Source organism: Sceloporus undulatus, chromosome 5, assembly GCF_019175285.1.
Source record: "Sceloporus undulatus isolate JIND9_A2432 ecotype Alabama chromosome 5, SceUnd_v1.1, whole genome shotgun sequence".
In the NCBI taxonomy this organism is placed as follows: Eukaryota; Metazoa; Chordata; class Lepidosauria; order Squamata; family Phrynosomatidae; genus Sceloporus; species Sceloporus undulatus.
In genome coordinates, this window is record NC_056526.1 from 20,386,702 (window position 1) to 20,414,426 (window position 27,725).

The window sequence follows — 27,725 nt, forward strand, 5'->3', positions numbered from 1 at the left end:
GCCCCCCCTTTTTCCCCCTCACCCCCCTCTCGCGCCACTGTTTTAGTGCTTTGCAAAAATGTTGGGCCAGTCTTGTGGCTGAAATTGTGCTTTTGTTAAGGTCATGTACAAAAACTGATAACAGGCTCTGTCTTGGCCCCCATCCAACTTTATATAATTTGAAGGAGTTATAAAGTGCCTTTCAATGGTGTTTTCTCTGAATAACTTAAAATTAAAGTTGTTGTTGTTGTTGTATGCCTTTAAAAGGTGAACCTATCATGGGGTTTTCTTGACAAGATATGTTTAGAGGTCTCTGGATTTCTTGGCTCAAGGCTATGGTTTACATACATAAATATTTTCTTTGGTAGAACCCTTCAGTTTGGTTTAGTGGGTTATCACGCAATAACATTAATCTCCATGATTGCGTTCAGATTGCCATTGGATTATACTTCCAGTTTCCCTTGTCTAATAAACTTCAGTGTATTGAAATGAAGCAGTAGTTGTATTTACTCTATCTCCCCATCATCCAAGAAGTGATGGTAACTGTTCTGTTCTCTTTTACCAATCCATTACTCCAAGAATCTGGAACATAGGGGGAAAAAAACCAATAGCTGTCATTAGAGTTTGCAGGCTTTTCTCTCTGCAAGACTTCTGTGTCTTTAACAGCTGTTTGATAATCAGAAATTCAGAATGTATTAGCAGAGGGGTCCTGTCAGAAGAAGAATTTACTTCTCCTAGGGTTAGGTGGTCCTTCTTTCTCTAAGTTCAGATCAGTAATGATTTTCTAAACTGGATCTGTAGATGGTTTTGGGAGCTGAATTTGTTTAGCAACAAACTTATAACTGACTTTAAATTGATGTTGAAGAAGATGAATCTTGAAGTAGTGTTGTAGCCCATTTCATCCCATACATTGGGAAGGGATCAGTAACAATAAAAAGGTTACCAAATGCATTGTAAAAAAACAACATTTTTTTAAAATTCAGGACAGCAAGTAGAGATGATTACTGCAAGAAGGTCTATTTGAAAGAGTCCATTGTTTGAATATGATGACAAGGCTAGACGTCTAACAAAATTACAATTGTTAGTTCACCTCACAACATTTTTGCCCTTTTGCAGTCATGTTTATACTAGAATACACCACACCGAAAAAGTACAATTTAAAACAAGAAGATCAGTGCTGCACAAAAGATGGAAAAAAAACTTCAGGTGTTAGAAGAAGCTGCTGTTAAGTATTGTACAGGTAGCTCTTTTTCATGAGCTCTGTGTTCTTTTGGAGGGTTCTGTATTCGCCATGTAGTGTATTGCTCTAAATGAAGTTGCTTATTTTAGCTACCTGCAGAAGTAACTCTGTTTTCTACTTAAATATTGTACTGAACAGTAACAAACACTGTTGTCACTTCTCTGGTTACTTGTGACAAATGGTCCCCCCCCCTTTTAGTGTGCCAGAGTGGCTCTGAGGTACTCAAGTAAAATATTTTAGGGGCTGGCCACACTATATTTTTAGGTTTAAACTGAGTGTTTGGTATTCTCAGTGGAACCTTTGAAAAATCCATGCTACTTAAATTAGTTAAGACAAAAGTTGTAAATATTTCAGTGGGTCTACTTTGTATGATTAATGTTGGGATTATCTGATATGTTTACAAGACCATAGTATTGTGTATTTCTTTGTCAAAATCAAAACAGGGTTTTACAACATTGTGAAATACTCCTGGCAGCTGTGTATTCCTCTCATGCCTATATCTTTCTCACTGGAGTAAATTGACAAGTATGTGTCTTACTTCATATATTAAGTCACATGATTGAAGAGTTAGAGTTTGTAGGTTTTAAGCCCAATAGATGTTCATATATGTTGGCACTCTGATTCTCACTAGCTCTGAAATGAATCAATGCATTTTGTTCACTGAAAGCCTTATCAGTTTACAGATTAATCTTGACAGTTGTAGTCTACAATATTCTAAGCTCTTTCTACATAACTGCAGATTTTTTTAAAAAACAAAAATTCTTAGGGCACGTCTACAAGGACCATATGAAGCTATTCTTCCCATGTACCCAACAATCCATGCAGCAACCTGTGCGCACGATGCAAGAACTAATCCTTCGGTTTGGGTGTGGATTGCCTGCATGACGGAAGGCCAATTCTGCATCAAATCCATTCTTTTTTTCCCTTAAACCAGTGTAAAAAAACTTGACCTTTTATTCTGGATTTTGCAGGAAAATTCAGAGCACTTTTTAACAACGCTGGTCAGCTGTCTACACATGTGTTCATGTGTGAGTTGTTCTCTCTACGCTAACAACGACGTGCCTAGCTCCAGGGCAACTGTGGGGCTGAACTACTCAGGGAACAGAAAAATACAGAAAAAATCATTAACTATGTATATTTTTATAGGCTTGTATCTTGAAATTTAGTTTTCCTTTTTATCCTTAGGACTGGCAGCCACCTTTTGCATGTGATGTGCAAAATTTTCGATTTACCCCACGAGTTCAGCGCTTGAATGAATTGGAGGTAAGCTTTTTAACCATTTACTTAAATATGTATGAAAGAAAGTATTAAGCCCACTCTTTTTTTTTTAAATGAGGGTTCTTAATGATTGGCTAAATAACATAGCCCTTTTCATATTATACATGGGCCAACTTTCAATAAAATTGTTTCCCAATTTATTAATAGTTTTTTCCCCAATGCACAATATATAGTCAAAGACCTTCTTATCTTATATTGGAAATGTCTGATAACTTGCGTTCCTAGCAACAGTAGCCCTGTTTGCATATTTCCCATCATATGAGTAGGGAGAGTGGGAATGCACTTGCTAGCCCCACCACCTTTGTTATGTTACTGATGTTCCAGACCTTTAGTCTCCACATGTTAGCATTTAATGTCTGCAGGAGGAAGGCTGCTGTTAGTGTCCTGTGATTTTATACTGTGCAATGGATTTTCCTGGTATAGACATTTGGATTTAACGTGGAAAGCTGTAGGATCTTGTAATCAGAAATATATGAGATGGAGTGGGTAGTACCTTCCTTGCTTTCATCCCACACATGGCAGGGAGCATGTGAAAAGAAATAGCAGAACAGAACTTGAGTTTCACTGATTCCAGTGTTACTTGCTTCCACATATGTATTCTTGGCTCTCAGTTCTAAGACTTAATGCCAGCTATAGTGGGATCCACTATATTTGTTGTTGCTGTTGTTGTGTACCTTCAATTTGTTTCTGATTTATAATGACCCTAAGATAGACCTATCATGGGTGGGTTTTTTTTTTTGGCAAGTTTCTTCAGAGGGGGTTTGCCATTGCCATGTTCTGAGGCTGTGAAAAAGTGACTTGCCAGATATCACCCAGTGGATTTATATGGCTGAGCCAGGATTTGAACCCTGATCTCCAGAGTCATAGTCCAATGTTCAAACCACTACACCATATTGGCTTAAGTTATGGATTGTTTGAAACATGCCATTTCTCAGTAGATAAGACCCCCACATCCTGTAGTTTGGGTTATGCTCCGCCCACTCACTCCAGTAGGCAGGAAGTAAAGAAGAGAGACCTTCAGGTGACCCCATGTGGGTGGAGCTAACCCTAGAAGGCCAGTCGTACAACAGCCGAATGCTCCAAACAGCACTGCCTTCTTCTGGGGCTGGGAAAATGGACTTGCTCAGATCTAATATACCATGTAGCATAAAGCTCCATATAGGGAGTTACAGCCAGCCCTCTGTATACCCACAGCATATGATATATATATATACACACACACACACACACACACACACACACACAATCTTGATTTTACTATTTTATATAATGGACTCCATTTTACTGTGCCATTATATTTTACATGACGTGAGCTTGGACTCACCAATGTCTGTGAGATAAAGGTTAATCCAGTGCCTCCCTTGCCTAACCATGAAATTAGTCTTATTTTACACAGGTGCACAGATGTTCCAGTAAAGAACTGCACATTGTTCTGAAAAATTAGTTGGTGGTCAGACATTAACATTGCTCTTTCAGAGTGGTAAGTCTTCATTGTTACAAGTAAAATCACCTTAATATCACCTTCATTGCTATAATCAGTTGACAAGGTGATCAGTGATAGGGAGGAAGTTGGCATAGGTCCAGATTGGATCAAGTTCCATTCTGATTGATCACATAATCCACCATAATCCACATTTTAGACAAGTTGAAACCCTGGAGGTTTAACTGGCAATCCTTCTCCCCATTGGGCTCACTAGCTTGTGATTTTTCCCTAGACTGGCTACTAAGGGGAAAATAGGATTGGACCATGAAACAAAGGGCACCCATGCCTGACATTCCTGCCAGTCTCAGGGTGAACCGGTCCCTCTCCATCTCTATACCAATGCTAGTGGAAGTGGCAGTCCCTTGGCCAGATCTGCTACTCCTGTTAAACTCCCATAAAACAATATAAACAATTGCTATTTCTTCAGACCAGATAGCCTGGGAAACACTGTTCTGTAACACCCTCAGTCTTCTTATTGAAATTCTTCCTGGAGGACATGGGCGTGGGCCTTAGGCCACCACAGCCATAAACAGACTTCACTTATAACCTTACTGTTGTGATGTAGGCAAGGGGCCAGGATGGGATGGCATCCCATCTCCATGGTCAGAGACTCCTCAGGTGACTTGTTGTTTGCCTTGTCTACACAACACCTTTTCTCTTCTGGGATTTATACATAGTCCTGAGGGTGATGACTGTCTTAGTTCCTAAGGGAGATTTTCTCTAAGCCATTTGCCTGGTTGGGTCCCCTCCTGATTCTGCCCCTTTGGCACATGGGGGGTCTGAGCCTGGGGTCCTGCTGGCACACTAGCAGCTCAGTGTTATTACAACTGACTCCATGGTAATTCAGCCAAACCCAGACCCCACCCTTAGGGTGAGCTCTAATCTCCTCAGAGGTCAGCATCATATCCGCCCAGCCTTCTCCTTCATTCTCCCAGACATTGGAAAGAATTTTAAACATACACCATGCTGGAGAGCCAGCCACCCATAGAGGAAAAATAGCTTCGTTCCTCTGAAACCTCATTTTGTTTCCTTTTAGCTCTGTTCGATGGACAAGAAGGCATCAGTCTCTATGCCTAGCAGGTGGGCCAGGCCTGGCATTACTACTACCATAAATCCTTGAGAGGTTACCACCAAAAACCAACTACCCATGCCAAAGACTACAGGTGCATGAGCACCTCTAGTCATCATAGGACCTATAACAAAGACCATCAGTGTGGCCACTTACAAGCCACCATACACACTTGTTAGGCATTACTAGCTTGACAGCTTGACTTGGCTGAGGCTGCTGTTGACAGCAAGGTCTTGCATCAGGTGCTCAAACCTATGTTTCTGAGGGGCCAGCACTGCCCACCCTGTTTAGATCGGCTTTGGTAAATCCCAAACTACAGGATGTGGGGGTCTTATCTGCTAGGAAAAGGGACATTGGCTCTTACCTGTGATATGTCCATTTCTTGTAGATAAGAGCCCCACATCCTGGCCCACCCTCAGGGGTTCTGGCATAGGGATTGTTCATATCCACATAGTTCTTTTCTATGGAGGGCAAGCTAGATTGCTCACTGCCTGTCTCTGTCACCATCCAATTCTCTATGTTTGATATCCAAATAAATGGTTTGCTTTTTTCTGGAGCATTCGGCTGTTGCAGTGACTGGCCTTCTAGGGTTAGCTTCACCCACGGGGGGTCACCAGAAAGTCTCTCTCTTTACTAACTGCCTATTGGAGTGAGTGGGCAGAGCATAACCCAAACTACAGGATGTGGGGCTCTTATCTACTGAAAATGGACATATCACAGGTAAGAGCCAATGTCCCTAGCTCAGCTCATTGTTTCAGTAGTTAGGTTTAAGAGCAGCTTAGGATTTGGAGAGTATACTAAACTCTAGTTAACTTCAAAGGGAACCAGAAGCATCTGATATCCTTCCTTACTTCCATATGGGGTAGGCTGGAGAGAGGGAAAGAATGAATAAACCTGCAGGATCCATTTTAGATACACCCCTTTAGTTATTGTTTTTCCTGACCTGTGCTGCTCTACAAATGTTACTTTCCAGTGTGAAAGGAGAAGCCTTCACCATCATGAGGGGTGCAAAAAGCTTCTTTAACCTCAAGTGTTCAAATGCTCATATCTATCATCAAATGAAATACAGTTGCCCCTGGCCCCCCCCCCCCCCGGTTCGAATTCCAAATCTCGTGCATATTCAAGCCCCATAAACTTGAATGGGGCATGGGCGCGCGCCCCATTAAGGTTAATAGCAGTCACCCCTCCGTGGATTTTGAAGTACATGGATTTCAAGTCTGTGGACTTGGAGGGGTGACTGTAATCTGAATTGACATTTTCTGCTCCTTAAGCTCTTTATGTTCAGATGAGGTGACTGTGCATGTTTCTGTTTTTCCCTTGGACAGTCTACCTCTCCCATATGATACCCATCTGCTGCTTTGTTTTATTAATAGGCAATGACTAGAGTGAAGCTGGACTTCTTAGATCAACTGGCAAAATTTTGGGAACTTCAAGGGTCTACGCTAAAAATTCCAGTGGTGGAGAGAAAAATACTGGATCTTTACTCACTGAGCAAGGTGAGTAGGAGTCTTAAGAGGCTGACAGTTGTTAATCAGGATAATGTTCCTAGTCTGAATAGGAAACATAGCTCAGTGTAAAGGAAGTATTCTAGTGCTTTCTTTTTGGTCTGAACTGTGGGCTGCTTTAATTGAGAATACCCCGCAATGTTATTGTGTTGCTTTTATTTTAGCAACTTGGGCCCAAAACAGATGGGCAGTAAAGTGCGGCTTCTGGCCACTCTGGGAGTGTGGTGTTTAGATGACACACACTCCCAGAGCGGCTGGATCAGGGCCAGACATGTGCAGTTGCTATGGTCCCGCACTGATTGGGTCAGGAGTGGCATCTGGCCTCTCCTTTTGCCTGATTTGTTTGAGACCCAAGTCTTGTGGCACAGGTTTTTTAAATAATGCCATAATATTTCAGGAGCTCATATTAACTGTTTTAATGTTTAAGTTGTGGCAAGACTGCATTGATTTGACTACAGCATACTGTATATTAGAACTATTGGGAAAGGGCTGTAGCTTGGTGGCAGAAGACTTGCTTTTACGCAAAAGTTGCTAGGTGAAATCCTTGACATCTGTAGATAGGATAATGGCAGACTTAAAACCTAGGAGAGCTGCTTGAATATGTGGCACTGAGCTAGATGGACCAGTGGTATAATTCAGTGCAAGACAATGCCTGTCTTTATGTTTCATAATGCATGTGGCAGTTCTGCATGAAAAATATTCTTAGACTAGCAGTTAGGAACACACAGTTCTTTAGACTTTGTTGAGTTTCAACTCATTGCACTCTTCATTATTGGCTGTGCTGGCTAGGACTGAGATGCTGTTCACATGTGGTGGGGTGTATGAATATGACTCCTGCCTTGGGTCCTGTCTGGTTTTATATTTAGGGTGCAAATTAATGCTATGTTTTCAGAACCACTTGCATACAGTTTTCAAAAAGATAATGTTATACTTTACTTCTGTTTCAGATTGTTGCTAGCAAAGGAGGCTTTGAAGTGGTCTCTAAAGAGAAAAAATGGTCTAAAGTGGCTAACCGACTTGGTTACATGCCAGCAAAGACAACAGGCTCACTCTTGAAGTCACACTATGAACGGATCCTGTATCCATATGAGCTTTTCCAGTCTGGTGTCAGCCTTATGGTGAGAGGGAATTGTTTGCAGGAGATTAATATCAACAGTATTTAAAATAAATATACTTTTGTGTTTTACAATATGTGATGTTCTTTGCATTTCCCTGTGGAAGCAACTTTCCTATATGCTCTTAACTAGAGGTATGTTGTTCTATGGTGTAATTGCAGCCAGTTACCTTCTCTGCATATGTTTGCAGTCAACTTTAATAGGATGGGGCCTTTGTTGGAAGGGAACCAAACACAGGATCTTAATTTTTCTTGGTTAGGCAGCAAAATTTGAGAATCTCCTTTGTTCAGGTTTCATGGATGACTCTGTTCCAGATGACGTTTGTAATGTAATGTGTCACTGTTGTAGCGCTTCTCCCCAGTAGTGATGCTCATTTTGAAAACCAGAGTCTGACATCCTGGATCCAACCAACTTGGTGTCCTTCTGTGCTCTGATTCTTTAGGGCATCCAAAAGCCAAACTTGGACCTTAAGGAAAAAGTGGAGGTTGAGGACCTCGGCATTGATGCCCAGTCTCCCCCAAAGCAGGGTACAAGAATGAACGTTGTGCTGAAGAGAACCAGACGTGTCAAGTCCCAGGTACCCAGATTACTTGGCCACTGTAGACAGAGTGCCTTTAGTTTTTGCACCAGTGTAGAAACACTGGACATGCAGCAGCCTTTGTCTGGCCGTCGGAGCTCCTCAAGCATACCAAAAGGATATCTGCCCTTGAAAATATTAAAAGTGAACATATTAGATGTTGCACAAATTGTCCTGGCCTAATTATTTTTTTTCTACCACCCAGATAAGTTAAAATAAGAAGCAGGATTTTGCTTGTGCTAGCTTCTTATATTGGACTGAGCTGTTACAGCATGGTAGCTAAGACTGTAAAGTGGAAATTGCCTGGTTTTTATTTCTGTCAGAATCTAGGAGGATAGCCTTAATCCAGCCACCCATCTTTAGACTTTATCATCTTACCCAATGTTGTTATGGGATGTTATGCTCATCTGCCTTTCAGCTGTAATAGCTGATGCAATGTACATTTCAAGTACCCTTAAAACATAAATGATAAGGTCTTATGTGTATGAACAAATATACCAATATAGCCAAATGAGTAGAAATAGGTTAAAGGAACTTATGTATGAGTTTTCAAGTGCAGACCTGGTATGTAGACATTTGTGCGTGAGAGAGATGGCAAGGAATACTTAAGAATGATAATTTCTAAACACGAAGAGGAGCTTCCCATAAAGAGGGTTTTCGAAGCAATGTCTGGTTCTTCTCTTCACACTTTAAGTCTTTCTCGTAAAATAATCATTTTCTTTCATGTGAGTTAATAGTTTTACCCAGAACTGAGAGCTGTCTAAACTCCATGAAGCCCAAGTTTCTTCTGTATGGACACCTGAATATTATACATAGCATTGATAGTCTTTTCTTTTCCCATCGTTGTTAAACTTTGTGTGTTAAATTAAGGCTGTTAAAGCAATATGCTCAGTTTATCTGTAGTAGATAGCAAATACCTTTGTTCTTAAATTTAATTATATGGGTGGTGGAATATGGGTGGTGGAATAGATGATTAAACATATTTTCTAAACTTAGCAAACCTTGGTGAGGGTTTTATTTGAAAATTGCTGTTACTTGTTACATAGCAGCCTGCTCAGGCAGTCTCTCATTAGAAATACTTGGTTTTGCTGTTGCTTGGCCACTTGCATAGAGATGGGACTGGAGAGGGCAGAACAAATCTTCCATAAATCAAGCTCTGAGAATTAATGTTAATGGAAGATGTAAATGTTTCAGTAATTTTAAAATTAATTCTGTGAAGAAGGCATATACAATCCAAGTATCATTTCTGTTTTTATTTCTTCTAATCACTTTTGCAGTCAGGTTTTCTGCCTGGATACTGTCTTTAAAAGTTGAAATGAAGTATTCTTTATTGCTTCCTGAACACTTTAGAAAATTTAAATGTGACATTCTGGAAAAAGGAGAATAAAAGGAAAATGATATTTATTCAAAATGGAAATATTTTATTTTAAAAAGGGGTCTTCTATCTGACTTCATTTTGTAAACCATATACAGAACCAGAATTGAATATAATGATAGCTTACTGATGATGAGAATTGGATTGTTGTTTGAAATTATATAAACAAGCACAAGCATGGAATATCAATATATTAAAAATAACAGGTTAACTGTTATTTTTAATATACTGTATTGATGATTCCCCTGTTGAAATAAAGTACTTCAGATGTTTGTGTATTGATACTTTAGTAGCTAAAGTCTTACTGAAGAAAAAATAAATCTGTATTTAGTTTTGGTTTGTATTTTCCCCTTTTGTTCATCTCTTCAAAGAGGTTTAAAACCTTCTTCATTCTTGGGTCTGTTTGTCTGATAAATCAATTCTCATGGTTCATCTTGTTTTGCTGATGTTTTTGGAATTGGATATGTACATTAGCTAGATGATTCCCAGTGGTACACTTCTGGATTAGAATAGATTTTCCCCAGACTCTTATTTATGCTTGCCTTCAAGCCCAAGGTGAAAAGTATTCTTGTTCTTTTTCAACTTTTGTGCTTTGGGTATAATGGGGTCTGCACCAAGACATATTTCTCCTGAGATACATGGCATATAAACAATGAACAAAAGATATCTTAAAATTTACTGTTTAAGGATGAAGTAGAACCGTTACAATGACTTAGATTTTTATGGACATTGTTCTGAAAATTCAGTTAAGTATTTTAAGTTCTGGAAAATTATCTGACATAAATGATGTGGTTTAATCTGTATTCTCTGTCTGTAGAATTGTTTATACTGCTTTCCCATAAAATACATAATCTGACATATGACCAATTCAAACAAAATCATATTCAGAAAGTAACTACAAAATAGCTAGAATGAAAGCAATTAAAACTTCAGGAATCTCTCTGTGTAGCTTTAATTGTGTATTTTCATGTTCAACTTGTGCACTAACAGTTTCTGTCATTGTAAATCTGGGGTGTTATGTTTCTAAAGCAGTAAACCCAATTTGAATGGAAAGGCTTTGGTGGGAGGCCACTCACTGATCAGTGGTAGCAACTTTGACTTGTGTGCAGAAGGCCATAGGCTCACACTTTAGTTGATAGAGATATCTTGAGTGAAACCTTGGAGGGCCACTTTTAGTGTTAATTTTAATTTTTGAAATATTCTTCCTACTGTTGACATTTTGAATCTGTGTTAGGAAAAGTAAATTGTATTGGTTGTCAAAAACTTGTTAAAGATGAAGATGGAGGTAAGTCATATGTTCTTCTGAAGTTGTTCTAAGCAGTGACTTATTCTGTGGAGCATAGGTTTGATGCAGCTCCTGATTCAGCTGTTCAGCTAGTTATCTTCAATGTAAATGATAATGGTATATTCATATGATCTTGATTTTAGGCAGAGGCAGGAGAGATGAGTAGAAACACAGAACTGAAGAAGCTCCAGATCTTTGGAGCAGGACCAAAAATGATGGGATTGGCATTGGGAACAAAGGAAAAAGAAGGTAATCAGAAGCTTCGGAGGTGCTACAATTTAAATAGAGTGAGAACATAGTAACGCATCTGGTGCAGCATTCTAACTTGTGCATTTCGGAGCTTGATAAAACAATTGTCTGCTCACTTTGCAGAGTGTTTGGTAAATAGCATGTATAGTGGAGTTGTTTGCAGTTGGCTCTCTGTATCCACAGATTCAGCCATCTATGGCTTGAACATATATTTTTTAAAAATAAAAATTCCAAAAAGCAAACCTTGAAGGACACTATTTTCTATGTCATTGTATTTGGTATCCAGGGGAAGGTGGCTGGAACCAAACCCTAGCAGATACCAAGAGCCCACTGTATATGTTAATTTGACCCTTCTTCAAGCCAGTACAAAAGAAATGACTGTGTGGTTGCCAAGAAACTCTCTCAGAACATGATGGCTATGTCACTGTAATTCCTTGTCACATTTGTATTGAAAAGGGTTTTGACAGAAGTTATTGTTGTATGGATACTTATAATATGCTTCTTATGTGTTTAGTGATTGTGCAGGCCAAACATGTCCCGCAACCCTAGCACGTCGTCAGCACGCCGCAGTTGTGCAGCGCCATACAAATGACGTGTGCAGTGGTTACATCACAGCTGTGCTGCCTACAAACGACGCTGCGCAGCTGCGACATAATGGAGCTGTCTCTGGCGCTTTGCGGTGCCACAAAAAGAACCTGCTTTTGCAGCTCCTTCTTTGCTGCGCAGCTGCGGAGTGCCGTTTGTAGGCGGTGGTGCTCCTGTGCAGCAAAGAGAGGCGCTGAGGAGGCACCTCTTTTTGGCGGTCTGCACCCCGCCTTTGTTAGATAAAATATGCAATATGCATGGGCCATCCTGAAGTTTCAAATGGGCTGTAAGTGGAAATTTTTATAGAATTTAGAGCTAAGAGCAAGAAGTGAAGGCCTTAAAGCAGGGAAATGAACCCTATAACTCCCATCAAAACCTTTTGGTTTACTTTCCATTCCTAGAGATAGCTCACTGGCTTCTACTATACAGTTGCTGTCAATAGAAATGTAGTGTATTTCTTTTTTTAAAAGAGTTTTATTACATAAAAAGAGAAATACAAACAAGACAAGCATAGTACACATATGCGTCATACATATAGTAGTAAAAATAAAACATACAACTTCCTGTTTCATCAGGCAACCTGCTAACAATGCCATTTTTAACTGTTGTTTTGTGATTATTGCTCTCCTATTTTGGTTCTTTCTTTCTGCGTATTTACCCACTCAAATTTTTAGTTTAATACTGTATAAGAGGATACATAGGGAAGTATAAAAGAAAGAAAGTCTTTCCTCATGTAAGTATTGCCCATCGACTGTTATAGTTATTTGTTAAAAAAACAAACAAACAAAAAAACCCAAGATCAATCTTTATTTATAAACTCCACTGTATATAACTTATGATGTCCAAACTGTTTACAGTACCATCTTACCTACAACGAACTACCCATTAATTTCACAATCACCATTCCTTTAAAAGAGTGGTTGTCAAAGAACCCCATTTGTTTTTGAAAAACTCAAACACCTGTTTCCATCTTTCTAGAAAATTCTCTGATTTTTCGTTCCTCAGTTTTCTTGTCAGTTTATCTAACTAATAATTCGTGTAGCTTCAATAACCACTCCTCAATCTTTGGGACTGTTTTGCTTTTCCAAAATTGAGCATATAACATTCTTGCTGAGCAAATCATATAAAATAAAACACAACCGAATTTTTTCCCCAAGTCCTCATTAATCATATTTAACAAGAATATTTCTGGCTTGTTTTCTAGTTTTATATTTAATATTTTGTTTATCATTTTACATATATCAGACCAAAACTTTTTTGCCTTCTTTCATTTCCACCAAATGTGGTATCAAGTCCCTGTCTTCTTTTTGCATTTCCAGCAAAAATATATGGAATTCCCATATATTTTACAGATTCTCACCGGTGTCAAGTACTAATAGATATTATAACAATTTTCTTTTATATCTTGGCACAGGGTATATTTCACTCCTTTTGTCCATGATTTTTCCCATTGTTCCAAGTCTAATGTTCTATATGGCCTATTGCCAAACCACCCTGAACTCGCCCGATCTCATCTGATCTCGGAAGCTAAGCAGGGTTGGGCCTGGTTAGTACTTGGATGGGAGAAATGTAGTGTATTTCAAAACACAAAGTTTGGGACTTCTAGAGTACTTCAAAAATAACATATACCATAGACTAATTATTCTGTGACTGGTTGTAAATTGCAGCCATGCAAATTATGATACCTCTGTCCCTTAATTCGTTTGATCTGGTTGCTGCTAAATTCAGGCTGTCTTGCATCTCTACAGGATGCCATGCAGTCTTTGAAACATAGAATCATAGAGTTGGAGGAGGCCACAAGGGCCATCCAGTCCAACCCCTTGCCATGCAGGAAATCTAAATCAAAGCATCCCCGATAGATGGTCATGCAGCCTTTGTTTAAAGACCTCTAAGGGAGGAGACTCCACTACACTCCGAGGGAGTGTGTTCCACTGTCGAACAGCCCTTACTGTCAGGAAGTTCCTGCTAATGTTGAGGTGGAATCTCTTTTCTTGTAGCTTACATCCATTGATAAAGATGTTGAATAGCACTGGGCCTAAGACAGAACCCTGTGGGACCCCACTGGTCACTTCTCTCCAGAATGAAAAGGAGCCATTATTGAGTACTTTTTGGTTTTGGCTGGTCAACCAATTACAAATCCGTGTAACAGTTACGTTGCCATAGCCCACATTTCATTAGTTTGTTTGCAAGAATGTCGTGGGGAATCCTGTCAAAAGCCATACTGAAATCAAGATATACTATATCCACAGCATTCCCTTCATCTAACAAGCTGGTAATTTTATTTTTTAAAAAAAGAGAGAGATTAGATTTGTCTGGCATGACTTCTTTCTCTGAAACCCGTGTTGACTTTTTGTGATTATGGCATTGCTTTCTAGATGTTTACAGACTCTCTGTTTTAATGATCTGCTCTATATAACTAGTACAATGTTCTCGTTACAGATGAATTACCTCGAAGACGCAAAGGTACACAGTCAGAAGCATTTAGCATGCAGATGAGGCAGAGGAAAGGGGCACTTTCCGTCAACTTTGTAAGTTTGGTTTAGAACATGTAATATTCTGGTACTTGGCTTTTTTTTCTTGGTAGGGAATGAAGGAAGTGAAACATTTATGTTTCCCTAAAACTGCTGGAAGATAAGAAAACTAATTAATTGCATTGGTGCTGAGAGCAACTTTGAATTCAGGCTCTAGTAGCTGAAATATCATTAAGACTTTATTTCACATTTTTATAGTGTTCTTACAAGAGGCATCTATCAGATAAGAAGTGTTGAAAATGCAGAATATTCTCTTTATGATTAAAATCTTGAATTAGTGTTACAAAGTAGAGTGTGTGCTAATCTGGAGAGCTGCTTGTTTCTATGTAGTATAGCTGCAGAAAGTTTCTCAAAGTAGCCTTAGCTTTATTTTCAAGCAAGGTGCACAGTGGCTTTTAGGCATTGCTAACTGCAGAATTTGTAGGTAATTCTTATTGTATCACAGAAGAAGCTTATGTGAAATCAGTAATCAAAACAACCTTCTACTTTTGTTTGGAGAATGTGAGAAATTTGGGGCAATTAATTAGTCTAATTATGTGCTGCCAATAACTTGTGCTAATTAGAATTAAGTATGAGATGTTATCACTGAATTTTGCATAACTTTGCATAGAATGCAAGTGAGGATTATATTTTAATAGGAAAGCTTGATAATTCTTAGTTTGCATTTAGAAATGACGATTCTAAGCTTTTGAGATTATAGTCTTGTGCAGTTAGCCTTTATTGTTGGCTAAACCACTCTACGCAGCTTGCAGTAGAGCTCTAAATGAAAAGAGTAGGCAGAGCACAATCATACACATGTTTACTCGGAAGTAAGTTCCAGCACTTTGAGTAAGATTTAATTCTAGTTCAATTTGTGTAAGATTGCTATTTTTAAGATGTTGTAATGGAATCTAAGTTTTACAAGATTTTTATGTTTCCCCACAACATGTGATAGTGGGGCCCATAAAGGTTACTTGCCCTGACGTACATGGATGGCATTTGATATATTTCCTTTGTCTGTTACTGAATTCAGTAACTGCTGTCTTTGGCATATGTTCATAGGACATTGATGTGCAATCTTTCATGTTCAGAGACAAAATGAAAGTTTCTTTAGAACTGCTTTATAGAGGGAATCTAAATGTTTGCTGTATTACGTTCCAAGTAGGTTGGTTTGGCAATTCCCAGCTTATGCCTAAATATCTCATTATACAAGAGGTTGTCTTTTTTTACAGGTTGATCTGTATGTATGCTTGTTTTGTGGTCGGGGAAACAACGAGGACAAATTGCTACTGTGTGATGGGTGTGATGACAGCTACCATACCTTTTGTTTAATACCCCCTTTGCCTGATGTGCCGAAAGGTGACTGGAGATGCCCCAAATGTGTTGCTGAGGTACAATTTGGGGGGGGGGGGTATTTGAAATATTGAGTGAGAAATTTCCTCTTGCAGAATTTGCTCCAGAAGATGTCTGGAAGGATTTTAATTAAGAGACACTCTCATTCAATGACATAGCAAAACAAGCTTCTTATGGAAGAACACTTATCTGTGCCAAACTTAGAAGCAAAGATTGCTAGAAAAGCTGAACATCTGCTCCCACATATCTTGCTCCAAAAATTTATCTCAGTTCCAGTATCACAAATCGGTTATAGCTTGGTCTTCATTCCATATCTTTCTTGACTTTTTCAGTCCTGTAATGTATTGCAGCAGGTGCAGGCACTCAGTATTCTGGAAATCAAGTCCACTGACACACCCTCTTTGCTGAATGTGCTAGTTGGCTTCGTTCATTTATCCACCTAGATAGTTGCTTTGTGTGGAGAAAATGATGAAAGCCTAATATTTACTTACACTTGATCATGCAAAGTAACTTATCTTGGAGTAATATGACAACCATAATCATGACTGAGGAAGACAATCTTTTCCTGTTTTTAGGAGTGCAATAAACCACGTGAAGCCTTTGGATTTGAGCAGGCTGTTCGGGAGTACACCCTCCAGAGTTTTGGTGAGATGGCAGACAACTTCAAATCTGATTATTTCAACATGCCAGTCCATGTAAGTATGATATTCCTTATTTATATGAGAGTGTGTGCGACTGTGCCCCCACTCTGCTTGTTTTGAGATGTGTGGGGTGACTTAAAGTATTTTCACCAACACGCTGAACTTTGAGAAGTTTTCATGCACTGGGTGTTACTTCTGGGAGGTGGGTGAACAAGATGTCTGGAGCATGGGACTTCCACCCTCTGGGGGTGAGACGTCTCTGGAGACAGCTAAAGGCATGGGAGGACAGGGCCTGTTCCTACTTTTCCCCCAACCTTCAGTCTTTCTGCTTGCCCTCAAAAATGATTTTATGTGCCAGATAGGGCATGTGTGCCATCAGTTCATCACCATGGTCCTAGAGGCATGAGATCTCATCTGATATTGAAAGTTAGCCCTGTTTAGTACTTGTATGGAAGACTACCAAGGAATACCAGGTACTGTAGGCTATATTTCCGAGGAAGGAACTGGCAAAGCCACCTCTGCATGTTCTTTGCCTAGAAAACTCTATGAAATTAATGAGTTTGCCATAAGTCAACAGGTGATGTGAAGGCACATAAACAGTCCCCCATTGCAGTAAGAAGACTGGTATGGTGGACCATCTCCTGGATCATCCCCTGCAAACAGATATACACACTTGGGTCAAGAGGTAGCATTTTTCTAAGTGCCACTTCCATACTGAAGTGGTTATGTGACTGCTTGCTTATCTTCACCCCTACACACTTGAGCTTCTTTGCACATTTCAGTCTGTTTGCCAGAGAGAAGGGAACATTCAAATGTGGTTTTCTCCAGCTCATATCTGAATGGTACAGGATAGAAGGCAAAAAAGCATTATTTCACAGCTTTTACTCACATTTCATCAAGTACATAAACTGTTCTTTAAAATTTAAATGGGGAAGCACTCTTGCAAAAGTGCAACTATTGGCGTATACTAGTTAAATGTAGCACAGTACAATTAAAAGTTGAACTCTCTTCTAATGCTGTTAACTGTGCACTTTCAGATGGTTCCCACTGAATTGGTAGAGAAAGAATTTTGGCGGCTGGTGAGCAGCATTGAGGAGGATGTAATTGTGGAGTACGGAGCTGACATTTCATCCAAAGACTTTGGAAGCGGTTTCCCTATAAAGGATGGGAGGAGAAAATTAATGCCAGAAGAGGAGGTGTGGTTAAGAGACTCAACCTGCATGTGGTTTTACATAGTAGAAAGCTAGTTCTGTGTTTATTATTTTTATGTTTGGAATATTGCAGTATTGATAAGAGGCAGCAACTTTTACACAGCTATCTACTGGCTATAATCAGGCGTTGTCACCTAAAATGGTATGGCAAATCCCAAGCCCTCCAGCAGAACACATCATCCTCCAATGCAGCTCAGCTAGGTGGCAGTGGTGCTGTTCAGAGCCCTGGGCTCCATGGTATCATGTTAATTACTCTGCAGCTGATGGCCTAGTAGGATGTGATGCAAGTGTGGTAATGGGTAATCTGACGGGACCCCCATTATATACCATGAAGTTACCTTTTACCTCTTCCTTACCGATGGTCCCTGGTCCTTGACACTGCCCGATTTTCATCCTTTACACACACTCTTAAGTACAAGAGCTAGGGTCCCAAGTCTCTTTCTCTTACTAATTCAATCTATTAGGTAGCATGTTTGTGCCTATACTGTTATGAATTTGCTTAGTCAGAAACTTCTTTTGAAACAAACATGCATTAACTTTATTTATAAACATGTAGCAAAAATGTAGCTTAAGACAGTTTCACAGATGGTATAGTTACAATATTTGCAGTGAATCAACAGTTGTAGGCATTTGCCTTCTCAGTTTCCTTTAATTCTTAACTCTTATAAGGCTAAACTGTTCCTTTGTGCCTGTGAACTATTCTCTTCTGCCTCTCAACCTTTTACTCCTTTAACAGAACTCTGAAATCCACCAAGGAACTCTTCACTGAACTTCAACTAAAACCTCAGTTGAGTTTAACTGACTTTCAACTGACTGTTAATTGTCACTCACTCTTCCCTTTTATAATCACTCCTCTCACAGCAGCCTTTTCCTTACAGCCAGTTTGAACCAGGATTGGCTGTTGGGAAATCAAGTCTGCCTAGTGACTCCACCACAAGTAGAGTTTGTGATATTTGTACATTTGCTGGCTAGCATTGTCAAGTTAATGATAGTACTGATCCCCATTGTTGACATGTTGGGTAGGAAAAGAACATAATTTAACATGTTTGGACCAGCCAGTACACAACTATAGGTTGTGAGTGCTGCTTGGGACCTCTGCATGCTTACTACTGGTAAGTGGCAAGTTGTGGGCCTATGCACAAGGATCATGATTCTGCCAGGGTCCCCACCAAGCAGAGCCTTCCCTTGGTCTCCATAATTGTAATAAAGAGTTTAGGGGCTAACTACATCTTTCATTTCAGTTTCTTATTAACAAAGTACCATAGTGGCTTTGAAAAGGAGATAATTTGCTTTGTAAAAGGCAAGAGGATAGCACTTAACTAACTCTTCCCTTCCAACTGTTTCCTTCATTACATTCTCATGGATACTTTAAAATATTTTCCCTCTCTTCTGTGGGGATACACTTAGGTCTGGAACTGCAATAAGTGTAAAAGCAATGGGGAAGAGTAAGGGGAAAGTCCTTCTCTTTCCAAAGGCACCTTGAAGGCACTTTATAATGAAGAAGGATATTAAGTTATATATGCTTGCAGTGTAGTTTGTCTGTGGAATGTATCCTGGTGTTACATTTGATCTAGCTTGAAGATTGACCTCCAAGTGATATCTGCAAAAACAAAGAGCTTACTTTCTTCCATAAAACAAGAGGTTTGGTTTGCTGCTTATGTGCAAACTCATCAACCTAGGTGAAGTATTATAACTGAACAAGCAAAATGTCTGCCGTAGCAGATAGAGTACATGTGGAGGGATGATACTAGGACATGTAGTGCTCCCTTCCCAAGGGATTTTTTTTGAATGAAGGCTGGACTGGACTGTGTCAGAGGGTAGGTTTTTCCATCAGTGCAGAGTATTCTCTGGTCTCCTCCCAGAAGTTTGAAGATCAGATACAAGATCTGAAGAAATAGGTTTCCCAGCTGTTCTATTGTGGTTTGTAAACTGTCATTAAGGTGCCGTTTGTCCACTTCATGTACAGTCCTTTTTCTGTTGGCAGGAGTATGCTCTTTCTGGATGGAATCTCAACAACATGCCAGTACTGGAACAATCTGTCCTCGCTCATATCAATGCTGATATTTCTGGCATGAAGGTGCCTTGGCTTTATGTGGGGATGTGCTTCTCCTCTTTCTGCTGGCACATTGAGGATCATTGGAGCTATTCTATCAACTACCTTCATTGGTATGAACTATTACTATACAGGGGTGCATGTATGTATGCCCAGGATGTTGATGATAGTGATGTTTAGTATTTTCTGGGATGTTAATACAAGCTATTTGTTCAAAGCAGAAGAACAGTAAGTAAAACTGTTACTGTTTTGTAAGCAAAAAATAATTAATAAGAGGTAGGTACATGTTTAATTTGATAAATACTTCAGATAATGGGGATGTGTAGTGTAATGTTTGTGAGCCTTTTGAGGCTGTTGAGAACATCTATTGTGTCTTTACTAACTATTGATTGGTATTTTTAAATTTTGTTATTACAACACAGTTAAAATAAGCAAATCTTTCGTGGCTCTTTAGTCTTCAAGGTTATGCTGGAAGTTCATGATCAAGTTGACTATTCTTGACCTGAAGCATGCTATTATCCAGTTCAGTCTGTTTTTGGAAAAATTCCCAAATTGCAACTTGAAGAGTTGGCCTATATTTGTAGTCAAGGGTTGGGATGGTTCATACAGGATGCCTTATATGACAGCTGCTTTCTGTTGGATAATGGATTCTCTGCTCTGCTAGGGGAGAACCAAAGACATGGTATGGAGTACCATCTCATGCAGCTGAACAATTGGAAGAAGTGATGAGGGAGTTAGCTCCTGAGTTGTTTGAGACTCAGCCTGATCTTTTACACCAGCTGGTCACCATCATGAATCCTAATGTGCTTATGGAACATGGAGTGCCTGTAAGTACTTCAGATTCTTTATTTTTTCTGTAGGCTTCTCGTGTATCTTGTCAGGTGATTCAGACCAGCATTATACATATTTCTGATCCATTTCAGTACAGATTCAGTTAGGGGGTGGAATCAGTTATATCAGGTTGAGATGACACTCAGTTCATTGTCTCTCATACCAGTCCAACAATAGAATTGGCACCTAAGTTTAAGATAGAGTGATTAAGGCCAAACAAGTGAAGCTTAAACCAGATGAAGAGAGAAGTGCTCTCGGCTACTAGAACCTCAGACTGACAGTCAGGCTTTTTTGAGTTTGCAGATCCACTGAAAAGTATGGCTTGCATCTTGCCGAGGTCCTAGTCTTAGTCTTTTACTGAGTTATGGATCTGAGTTTACTTCTGGACATTCCTGGCATATGTGACCAGGATTCTGTTTGTTGGATTTTATCTGGTGTGCTACTTACCTGTTGTATCAAAGGATGGCTCTTTCCTTTGTGACACATGACTTAATTATTTTGAAATTGTTTTATTGCAGAGTGTGCTTTCTGTGGGGCTGCCTTTGGGGGGGGGGGATCAGTTGTTCCTGTATTCAGCAGGTAAAGCTAGTCTTAGGAATTATATGACTATGCTTTAACAACTGCTTCACTATTACTAGGCTCAAATTAAAATGTTGGTTACATATCTTTAAATTCATAAATGTAATGTGATAAGATAACTGGATAGACCAGGTTCTCCCATATAGGTTGTTCCATTCTGTGTTCTGGGGCACACAGGAGGAAGCTTTGCTCACTAGACTCAGTGACTGAAGCTCATTTGATTGTGGGGAGAGTGGGGTCTCTGTTGAGGCTCCTATCAAAGTAGTTTACAATCTTAGTGTTAAACACCAAAAGTACAGTAAAAAACAAGTGATAAAGCAGTAAAACATTAAAATATTTTATTGAAAAATTTAAAATGTTTATTTATCAAGGCACATTCATATTAATAGATAGTGGTAAGGCCCTGCACTGAGAGCTTGCCTACTTTCCAAGATCAACTGCAAGATATCCTTTACCTCTTCCTAGTATTTAATTGGTAGGGATATGGTTTAAGTCAGAAATGACTTGACACACAAAAGCAACAACAACAACATGGTAGAGAACTTTTTCAGGAGTTGTTTTTAGCCAATGGAACTCCCTTCTCTTAGAGGTCCACTTGCCCTGCACTTGAAGGGTTTTCACTATCAGAAGAAAACCTTTTTCTTTGGCAAGCATTTGACTTGTACTGTTTGAGGCTAACTGAAAGAAAGAAGCTGGTAGCATGAGCTTTTGTAGACTTGAGTATCTGAGGAAAGCAACGTGAGTCTTTCTTTCAGTTGGTCTCAAAGGTGCTGCAAGATCTTTTTGCATGATTTTCCAGACTAATATGGCTTTGAATTCCAGACTAACACACCTTTGAATTCTACCACTGTTGCTGATGGTGTTAGCTGATCCCAGGCATTCATGATATATTCGATGGGGATCCTCCCAGCTCCTCCCATTACCACTGCCCTCTAACTTGCATCAATCTAGAGCTTATAATGGCTTGCAGAATGATCCATTGTGAGACTCATTTGCTATAATGCCATCCTGGCCTTCTCTCTTTTCAATTTGTAAAAACCCAGCCAGGCTTTGGAAGAAAGAAGTTACGTTTTGCTAACTCATTAGACAGTTGCTACGTCTACCTCTCTTAGGCACAGTTCCCCTGTTAGTTGAACTAACATTGCAGGGTGTGTTGTGTTCCATATGTGTTTAGTTCTTAGATATGCAATATGTGATTTTACTTGCAAAATGTTTGAAAGATGTTTCTCCTGGGGATTCACCACATGTGATTCAAAGTGCTTTGTTTCAATATGTTTGTTTTTAAAAGCAACTTCCTTTCTTATGGACTTAGTTGAAATGTGGGAAAAGGATATAGCTGTTAGACTCATTCTGATGTTAAGTCTGGAAGACTGGTGTCATGTGATAATACTCTTTCTTCTCTGAATCTGGCGTTTCTCATTGGCTTTGTTTTCTAGGTGTTCCGGACCAACCAGTGTGCTGGCGAGTTTGTTGTGACTTTTCCACGTGCCTATCACTCTGGATTCAATCAAGGCTACAACTTTGCTGAAGCTGTGAATTTTTGCACTGCTGACTGGGTGTGTAGACATATAGCATTACCTGGTCTGTTGCTTAACTGGGCACTCTTACATTAAAGGGCAGCTAAGAAGTATAATTTTGATTAATCCTGAAGTATAAATCCTGGTAATCTAGCTATCTGCTGTCTTTTCAAATCTTTACTTGCCTTTCTTAAAAACATGAAATACATGATGTATGAATGAGTGACTTATCAAATAGTTTTGTTTCCTGCACTGGCATAGTGTGCAGTAATTAAAATTATGCACTAATATAGATGAACTGTAAATTGCTGCATGGTAAGATGTGTTAAATCAATATTTTTAGAATAAGCAAATGGGAAGAAATACTATAAAAGCAGAAAATAGAAAACATCAATAATTTGCCCATGGGCAAATCTTCCCCTACTCCTGTTTACTGTGTGTTTTTGTGTGTCTTGGCAGTATTGTTGCCTTTATTTTGTTAGTATCCTGCCTTTTCTCACTTATAGGGCTGATAGTTGTTAGCATAAAAACACACACTAAACAGGGGTGGGGAAAGATTTGCCCATGAGTCATGGGCTACACTTTAGCAGCCCATAGAACCCTTTTCTAATACCCCAAAGACTTCCAACCACTTTCTCCATTTTTAATATTTTTTGTGGCAAAAATTTCACCATAAAGGTGCAGAAGAAGGCCTGCAAATGTGTACAAATATGCTAAAGCCCCCCCCCCCCTCGGTAATCTTCATTTCCCTTTGAGGTGAAGTAGACAGTCAGAAACAAGCAGCCATTGGCCGTTCTGGCTGCAATCAAGCCAGGACTGCAGCAACCGCACAGCTAGCTCCCAAAGTAGACAGCCACCTGCGGTCCCAAACTGCTGCTCAGGAGCCAGATTAAAATGGCTCGTATTTGTAGTGGTTTCAGGCTCTCTTTGGTGGCCTCAGAGTGGCTTCTGGCTGCTTTCGGGGCATACGTTGTAGAAACGCCACACACCCAAAGTGGCCGGAAGCTGCTTCATTTAGCCCGTTTGTTTTGGGCCTTTGCTTCCTATCTAAAATGGCAAAAGAAAGAGATGCAAAATCACTTCACTTGCCATTTTGGAGAGGAAGCCAAGGTATTTTGGCATGCTTAGTGTATGTATGTACAGTGGGCCTTCAGTATCCATGGGGGATCTGTTCCAGACCCCCACACGAATACAAAAAATCCTGCACCACAATTAGGGACAATGGGACAAAAGTCCCTCGCCCCCTCCTCCTTTCTTAACTTTTTCCTTTTTCCCTCTTTGCCCCGGCTTCACTTTGAGGGCAGAGTCTGCTGCCTAGTCATCTGGGGCTGGGGCCAAGACTTGAGTTTCGGGGCCCTGTCCCCAGGCCTAGCACCCAGGATGGAGCCTCTGGGCTCTGAAACCCAAGCCCCGGCCCTGGCCCTGGCCCCCTCTGACCAATGGGGCTCTGGGGCTTGATTTGGAGTCCTGTTGGTTGGAAGGAGCCAGCACCAGGGCTGGGGCTTGGGTTTCAGAGCCCAGAGGCTCTGTCTGGGCTGGTAGGCCTGGGGATGGGGCTTAGAGACTCAAGCCTTCAACTCCAGCCCTAGCTAGGACTGACTGGGTGGCAGACTCCGCCCCCAAAGTCAAGCCGGAAGAAGGTAAGAGAGGAGAAGGGGGAAATAGGAGGGGGGCAAGGGACCTTTGTCCCCAATGGTCAAATCCGCAGATGGCAAGTCCACAGATGAGCAGGGCCCACTGTATCTGTCCATGGAGATTGGAAAGTTTGCCCCCTGTGCAGCTGCCCCTACCCTAAAATAGTGATTGACAAATACCTAAACTTACAACTTGCATTGTTTTTGCTGTACTCCCAGAGATCTACAAGTAGCTGAAAGCAGATAACATTTTACTTAAACTTCGAAAGCTTGTACTGTACTGATATATTTTTAATTTCAGATTATCATGTAAAAATAGAAGCCTAATGTATTTTATTTTAAAACACGTGATATTGTTCCAGTATCACAATAATTTTCTGTGCATTTTCAACTATTTATAAAGCCCTATTTTCATGTTTGCCCACTGAACTAGAACTATATTTCTAGACTAGCTGATCTCCAACCTTACTTTTTTATTACTCTGATATTTATATTTGACAGCATATTTGGAGATAACCAAAACCATATTTGTATAACCTGCTCTATCAACTTTACCAACATGTATACCAAGTTGGTATTTTCATACTGCATTAAAATGAAACAAAATTGTATTTATATAGGATTGCACCAATTTAGGTAGACTTCTCTTTGCTTTTATGGTTTTCTTCTTTCATAAGGACTGTTAACACATCCTTTTTTTTTTGCACTGAATTTTCCAGGTACTATGGAGAGAAGATCCTTCTAGGGAGATTTATTGTCCAGTGTCATATGTTGTGTGTATGTGTGTACATGCACATGCATGCATATTTTTCTTTTATCACATTGTTTATATTCCTTTACAATTTCTTCTAATGGTGTTCAGTTTCTTCTAATGGTGTTATTGGTTCAGACCATCTGTGGGAGGGGTTGATTTTAAAAAGGCTACTCGAGACTTCTTTTCCTTAATGTGAAATGAAGCCCATGGGATCCAGAACGAACAAAACTATGGCCCTCACCTTTTCCCCCCTTCTCAAGTAACCTCCAAGGAACCTCTTACTGTGATCTCTGAATCTCTAGTAATAATTGCCTACTTCCTTTAAAGAGATATTTTAAGCCTGTTTTTTTCATTCTCTCCTCACCTCCAATGTGAGGGTTTAAGAGGAGCAGATAGAAAAGCAACCTGCTTTGACAAAGCTCTAAATCAAAATTGTTTCCTGCATTTCTAGCTTCCGATAGGGCGGCAGTGTGTAAACCATTATCGACGATTGAGGCGTCATTGTGTGTTCTCTCATGAAGAGCTAATCTTCAAGATGGCGGCAGACCCTGAATGCTTGGATGTTGGACTGGCTGCCATGGTCTGCAAGGAAATGACTCTTATGACAGAAGAGGAGACACACTTAAGGGAGTCTGTTGTGCAGATGGTGAGTTCAGGGAAGCTTGAACTATTTGGACTGAACAAGCAAAATGGGATCAGCTTTGAGAGGAAGATTTTCCCTCTGACTACAGATTGTATTAGATAGCATTTTCTTTTCCTTTCTTTCTTTCTTTTGGTATTAGGGGGTGCTGATGTCAGAGGAGGAGGTTTTTGAGCTGGTTCCAGATGATGAGCGTCAATGTGTGGCCTGTAGAACCACATGCTTCTTGTCGGCTCTTACGTGTTCCTGTAACCCTGAGCGGCTTGTGTGCTTGTATCATCCAAATGATTTGTGTTCATGCTCTATGCAGAACAAATGTCTAAGGTATGGTTTTCTCATTTTCCCCTACCCATCTTACTTTAAGACTTATTTGCCATCTTTACACTGGATATATTGAGATTCCCAGTATGTACAATCTGAGAAAACACAATGTTATTAATATACTTCCTTCTTCATGCGTACCTCATTTGAGAATTGCAATTTGTTTGAAAGCTTTTTCCCTCCCTTGCAGATACCGGTATCCATTAGAGGATTTCCCTTCCTTGCTGTATGGCGTAAAAGTCAGAGCACAGTCCTATGATACATGGGTCAGTCGTGTTACAGAGGCACTCTCTGCCAACCTCAGTCACAAAAAAGGTTAGATAACAGCTGTGTTTCCTTTAGGGATCTTTTACAAGATGCCTTGTCAACAGGTAATTGGAAAGCACATGATGGACATTGCGCAGAACCAAATCCTTGGAGCAGGAGCCCCAGCTTCAAGAACTCACTCATCCTTTAAGGTTACTGAATGATGTTGGACTAGTCATCCTCTCTTAGCTTAAACTTTCACACAGGTTTGTTGCGAAGATACAGAAAATGATGTGGGACCATGAATGCCAGCTTACGCTCACTGGGGAAAGAAAATGATAATAACATACTGAGCAGACAGTTCTACTAATTCTGATGTACACACAGAATAACAGATCAAAAAGCATTTCATCTGTGGTTGTTTTCACTTCCCATGTTTTCACTTGCTTAAACAGTGGTAGATCAGAACTAGAACTAGGCGAGGCATCATTTTCATTGTGCCAATTTTCTGTATTAAAAAAACTGATGAAAGTTAATTAAAGAACTGATGAAAGTCTGGTGTATGCACTAGAAAATACATTCAAATACAACAATTCCTGATAATTCAGTAACACTGAATTATGATTTATGATTTAAAAATGTAAAAGCCATACAAATTGGCTAAACTTCATACATAGACATATAGAGCACAATTAAACAATATGCCAATAATATAATACATATAGAGCATGTTTAAACAACTTGCTAATAACTAGCACTGAGGCCCAATGAAAGAGGGAGACCAAAAAAACAAAAAAACCAACAACAACAACAACAAAAAAACCAACAACCACCTGTTAAGTTCAGATAACAGTGAAAATGTATTTTATTCAAAGCTTAAATGTTATCATAGTCACAAAACCTCAAAGTTGGTGCCTTCAGGACCTGGCACTGCCTTTATAGCTGAAGTCTGTCACCCAAATAGAAACTGGCCACACAAAAGAATTTTAGGTTTTTATTCATCAAATCATTTACATGTGGTTTTTAAGTCTAAAAAGAAATGTGATGCTTTACATTTGGAGTTCCTGAGATGTCGTTTAAAATACCTGTCTTCATACTATTCAAGATCAGGTTTTTGAAAGGCATGGGAATAGGCTTTTTACTTTACTTAAAACTTGCTTTTCAGGCATCTTCCGAACATTAGGGAAATAGTTTGTGATACAGCACTTTGTGGCTGTTGCTGTTTGGGTTGGGGACATATGATTGATTTTAGATACTATAGATGTTGCAGAGTTACGGAACTTGCCTTCAAAACTACGTTTGAAGGGGTGTTGGAGAAAATATGCATTTGGCCTAAATTAGCTTTCCAAGTGAATAGCATGGAATTACATTTTGGAGATGTTTAAAATTCTTGCTTCTTTTCAGTACTGCATATTTTGGCTTCTGTTTCTTCTATTAAAAATACAACCAATGGACCAGTTGCTTAGGATTGTCTGATATTCTAGCCCAATCTTTTCTATAACTTGATTCAGGGTTAATTTGTGCAATTTGGCTCTAAAAATTAGTAAGTTGCTCACTGGACAGATGTGATTGACTTTGGTTTATTTCACACAGTGTGGTGATAATAATGTTGTAGATAATCAGTGTAGAGTGTCTAGTTCAAAATCCAGCCACCTTTTCCTGATGAGGGGTTCCTCTTTTTTGAGGCACTGAGTT

At 39.7% G+C, this 27,725-nt stretch overlaps 1 protein-coding gene across 1 annotated transcript in view; it reads left to right on the forward strand.

The window, feature by feature from the left end:
- Nucleotides 1–2,404: 2,404 nt before the first annotated feature.
- Nucleotides 2,405–27,725, forward strand: part of KDM5A (lysine demethylase 5A) — a 57,513-nt gene continuing 32,192 nt past the window's right edge. Inside the window, exons 1-15 of the mRNA XM_042468419.1 lie at nt 2,405–2,482; nt 6,423–6,545; nt 7,502–7,672; nt 8,112–8,246; nt 11,050–11,155; nt 14,180–14,268; nt 15,483–15,641; nt 16,179–16,298; nt 17,282–17,440; nt 19,440–19,621; nt 20,173–20,335; nt 22,355–22,474; nt 25,275–25,469; nt 25,606–25,787; nt 25,975–26,099. Coding sequence (XP_042324353.1) covers nt 6,426–6,545; nt 7,502–7,672; nt 8,112–8,246; nt 11,050–11,155; nt 14,180–14,268; nt 15,483–15,641; nt 16,179–16,298; nt 17,282–17,440; nt 19,440–19,621; nt 20,173–20,335; nt 22,355–22,474; nt 25,275–25,469; nt 25,606–25,787; nt 25,975–26,099 — 2,026 coding nt within the window. The 5' untranslated portion in view covers nt 2,405–2,482; nt 6,423–6,425. The remainder of the gene's footprint in view (nt 2,483–6,422; nt 6,546–7,501; nt 7,673–8,111; nt 8,247–11,049; nt 11,156–14,179; nt 14,269–15,482; nt 15,642–16,178; nt 16,299–17,281; nt 17,441–19,439; nt 19,622–20,172; nt 20,336–22,354; nt 22,475–25,274; nt 25,470–25,605; nt 25,788–25,974; nt 26,100–27,725) is intronic.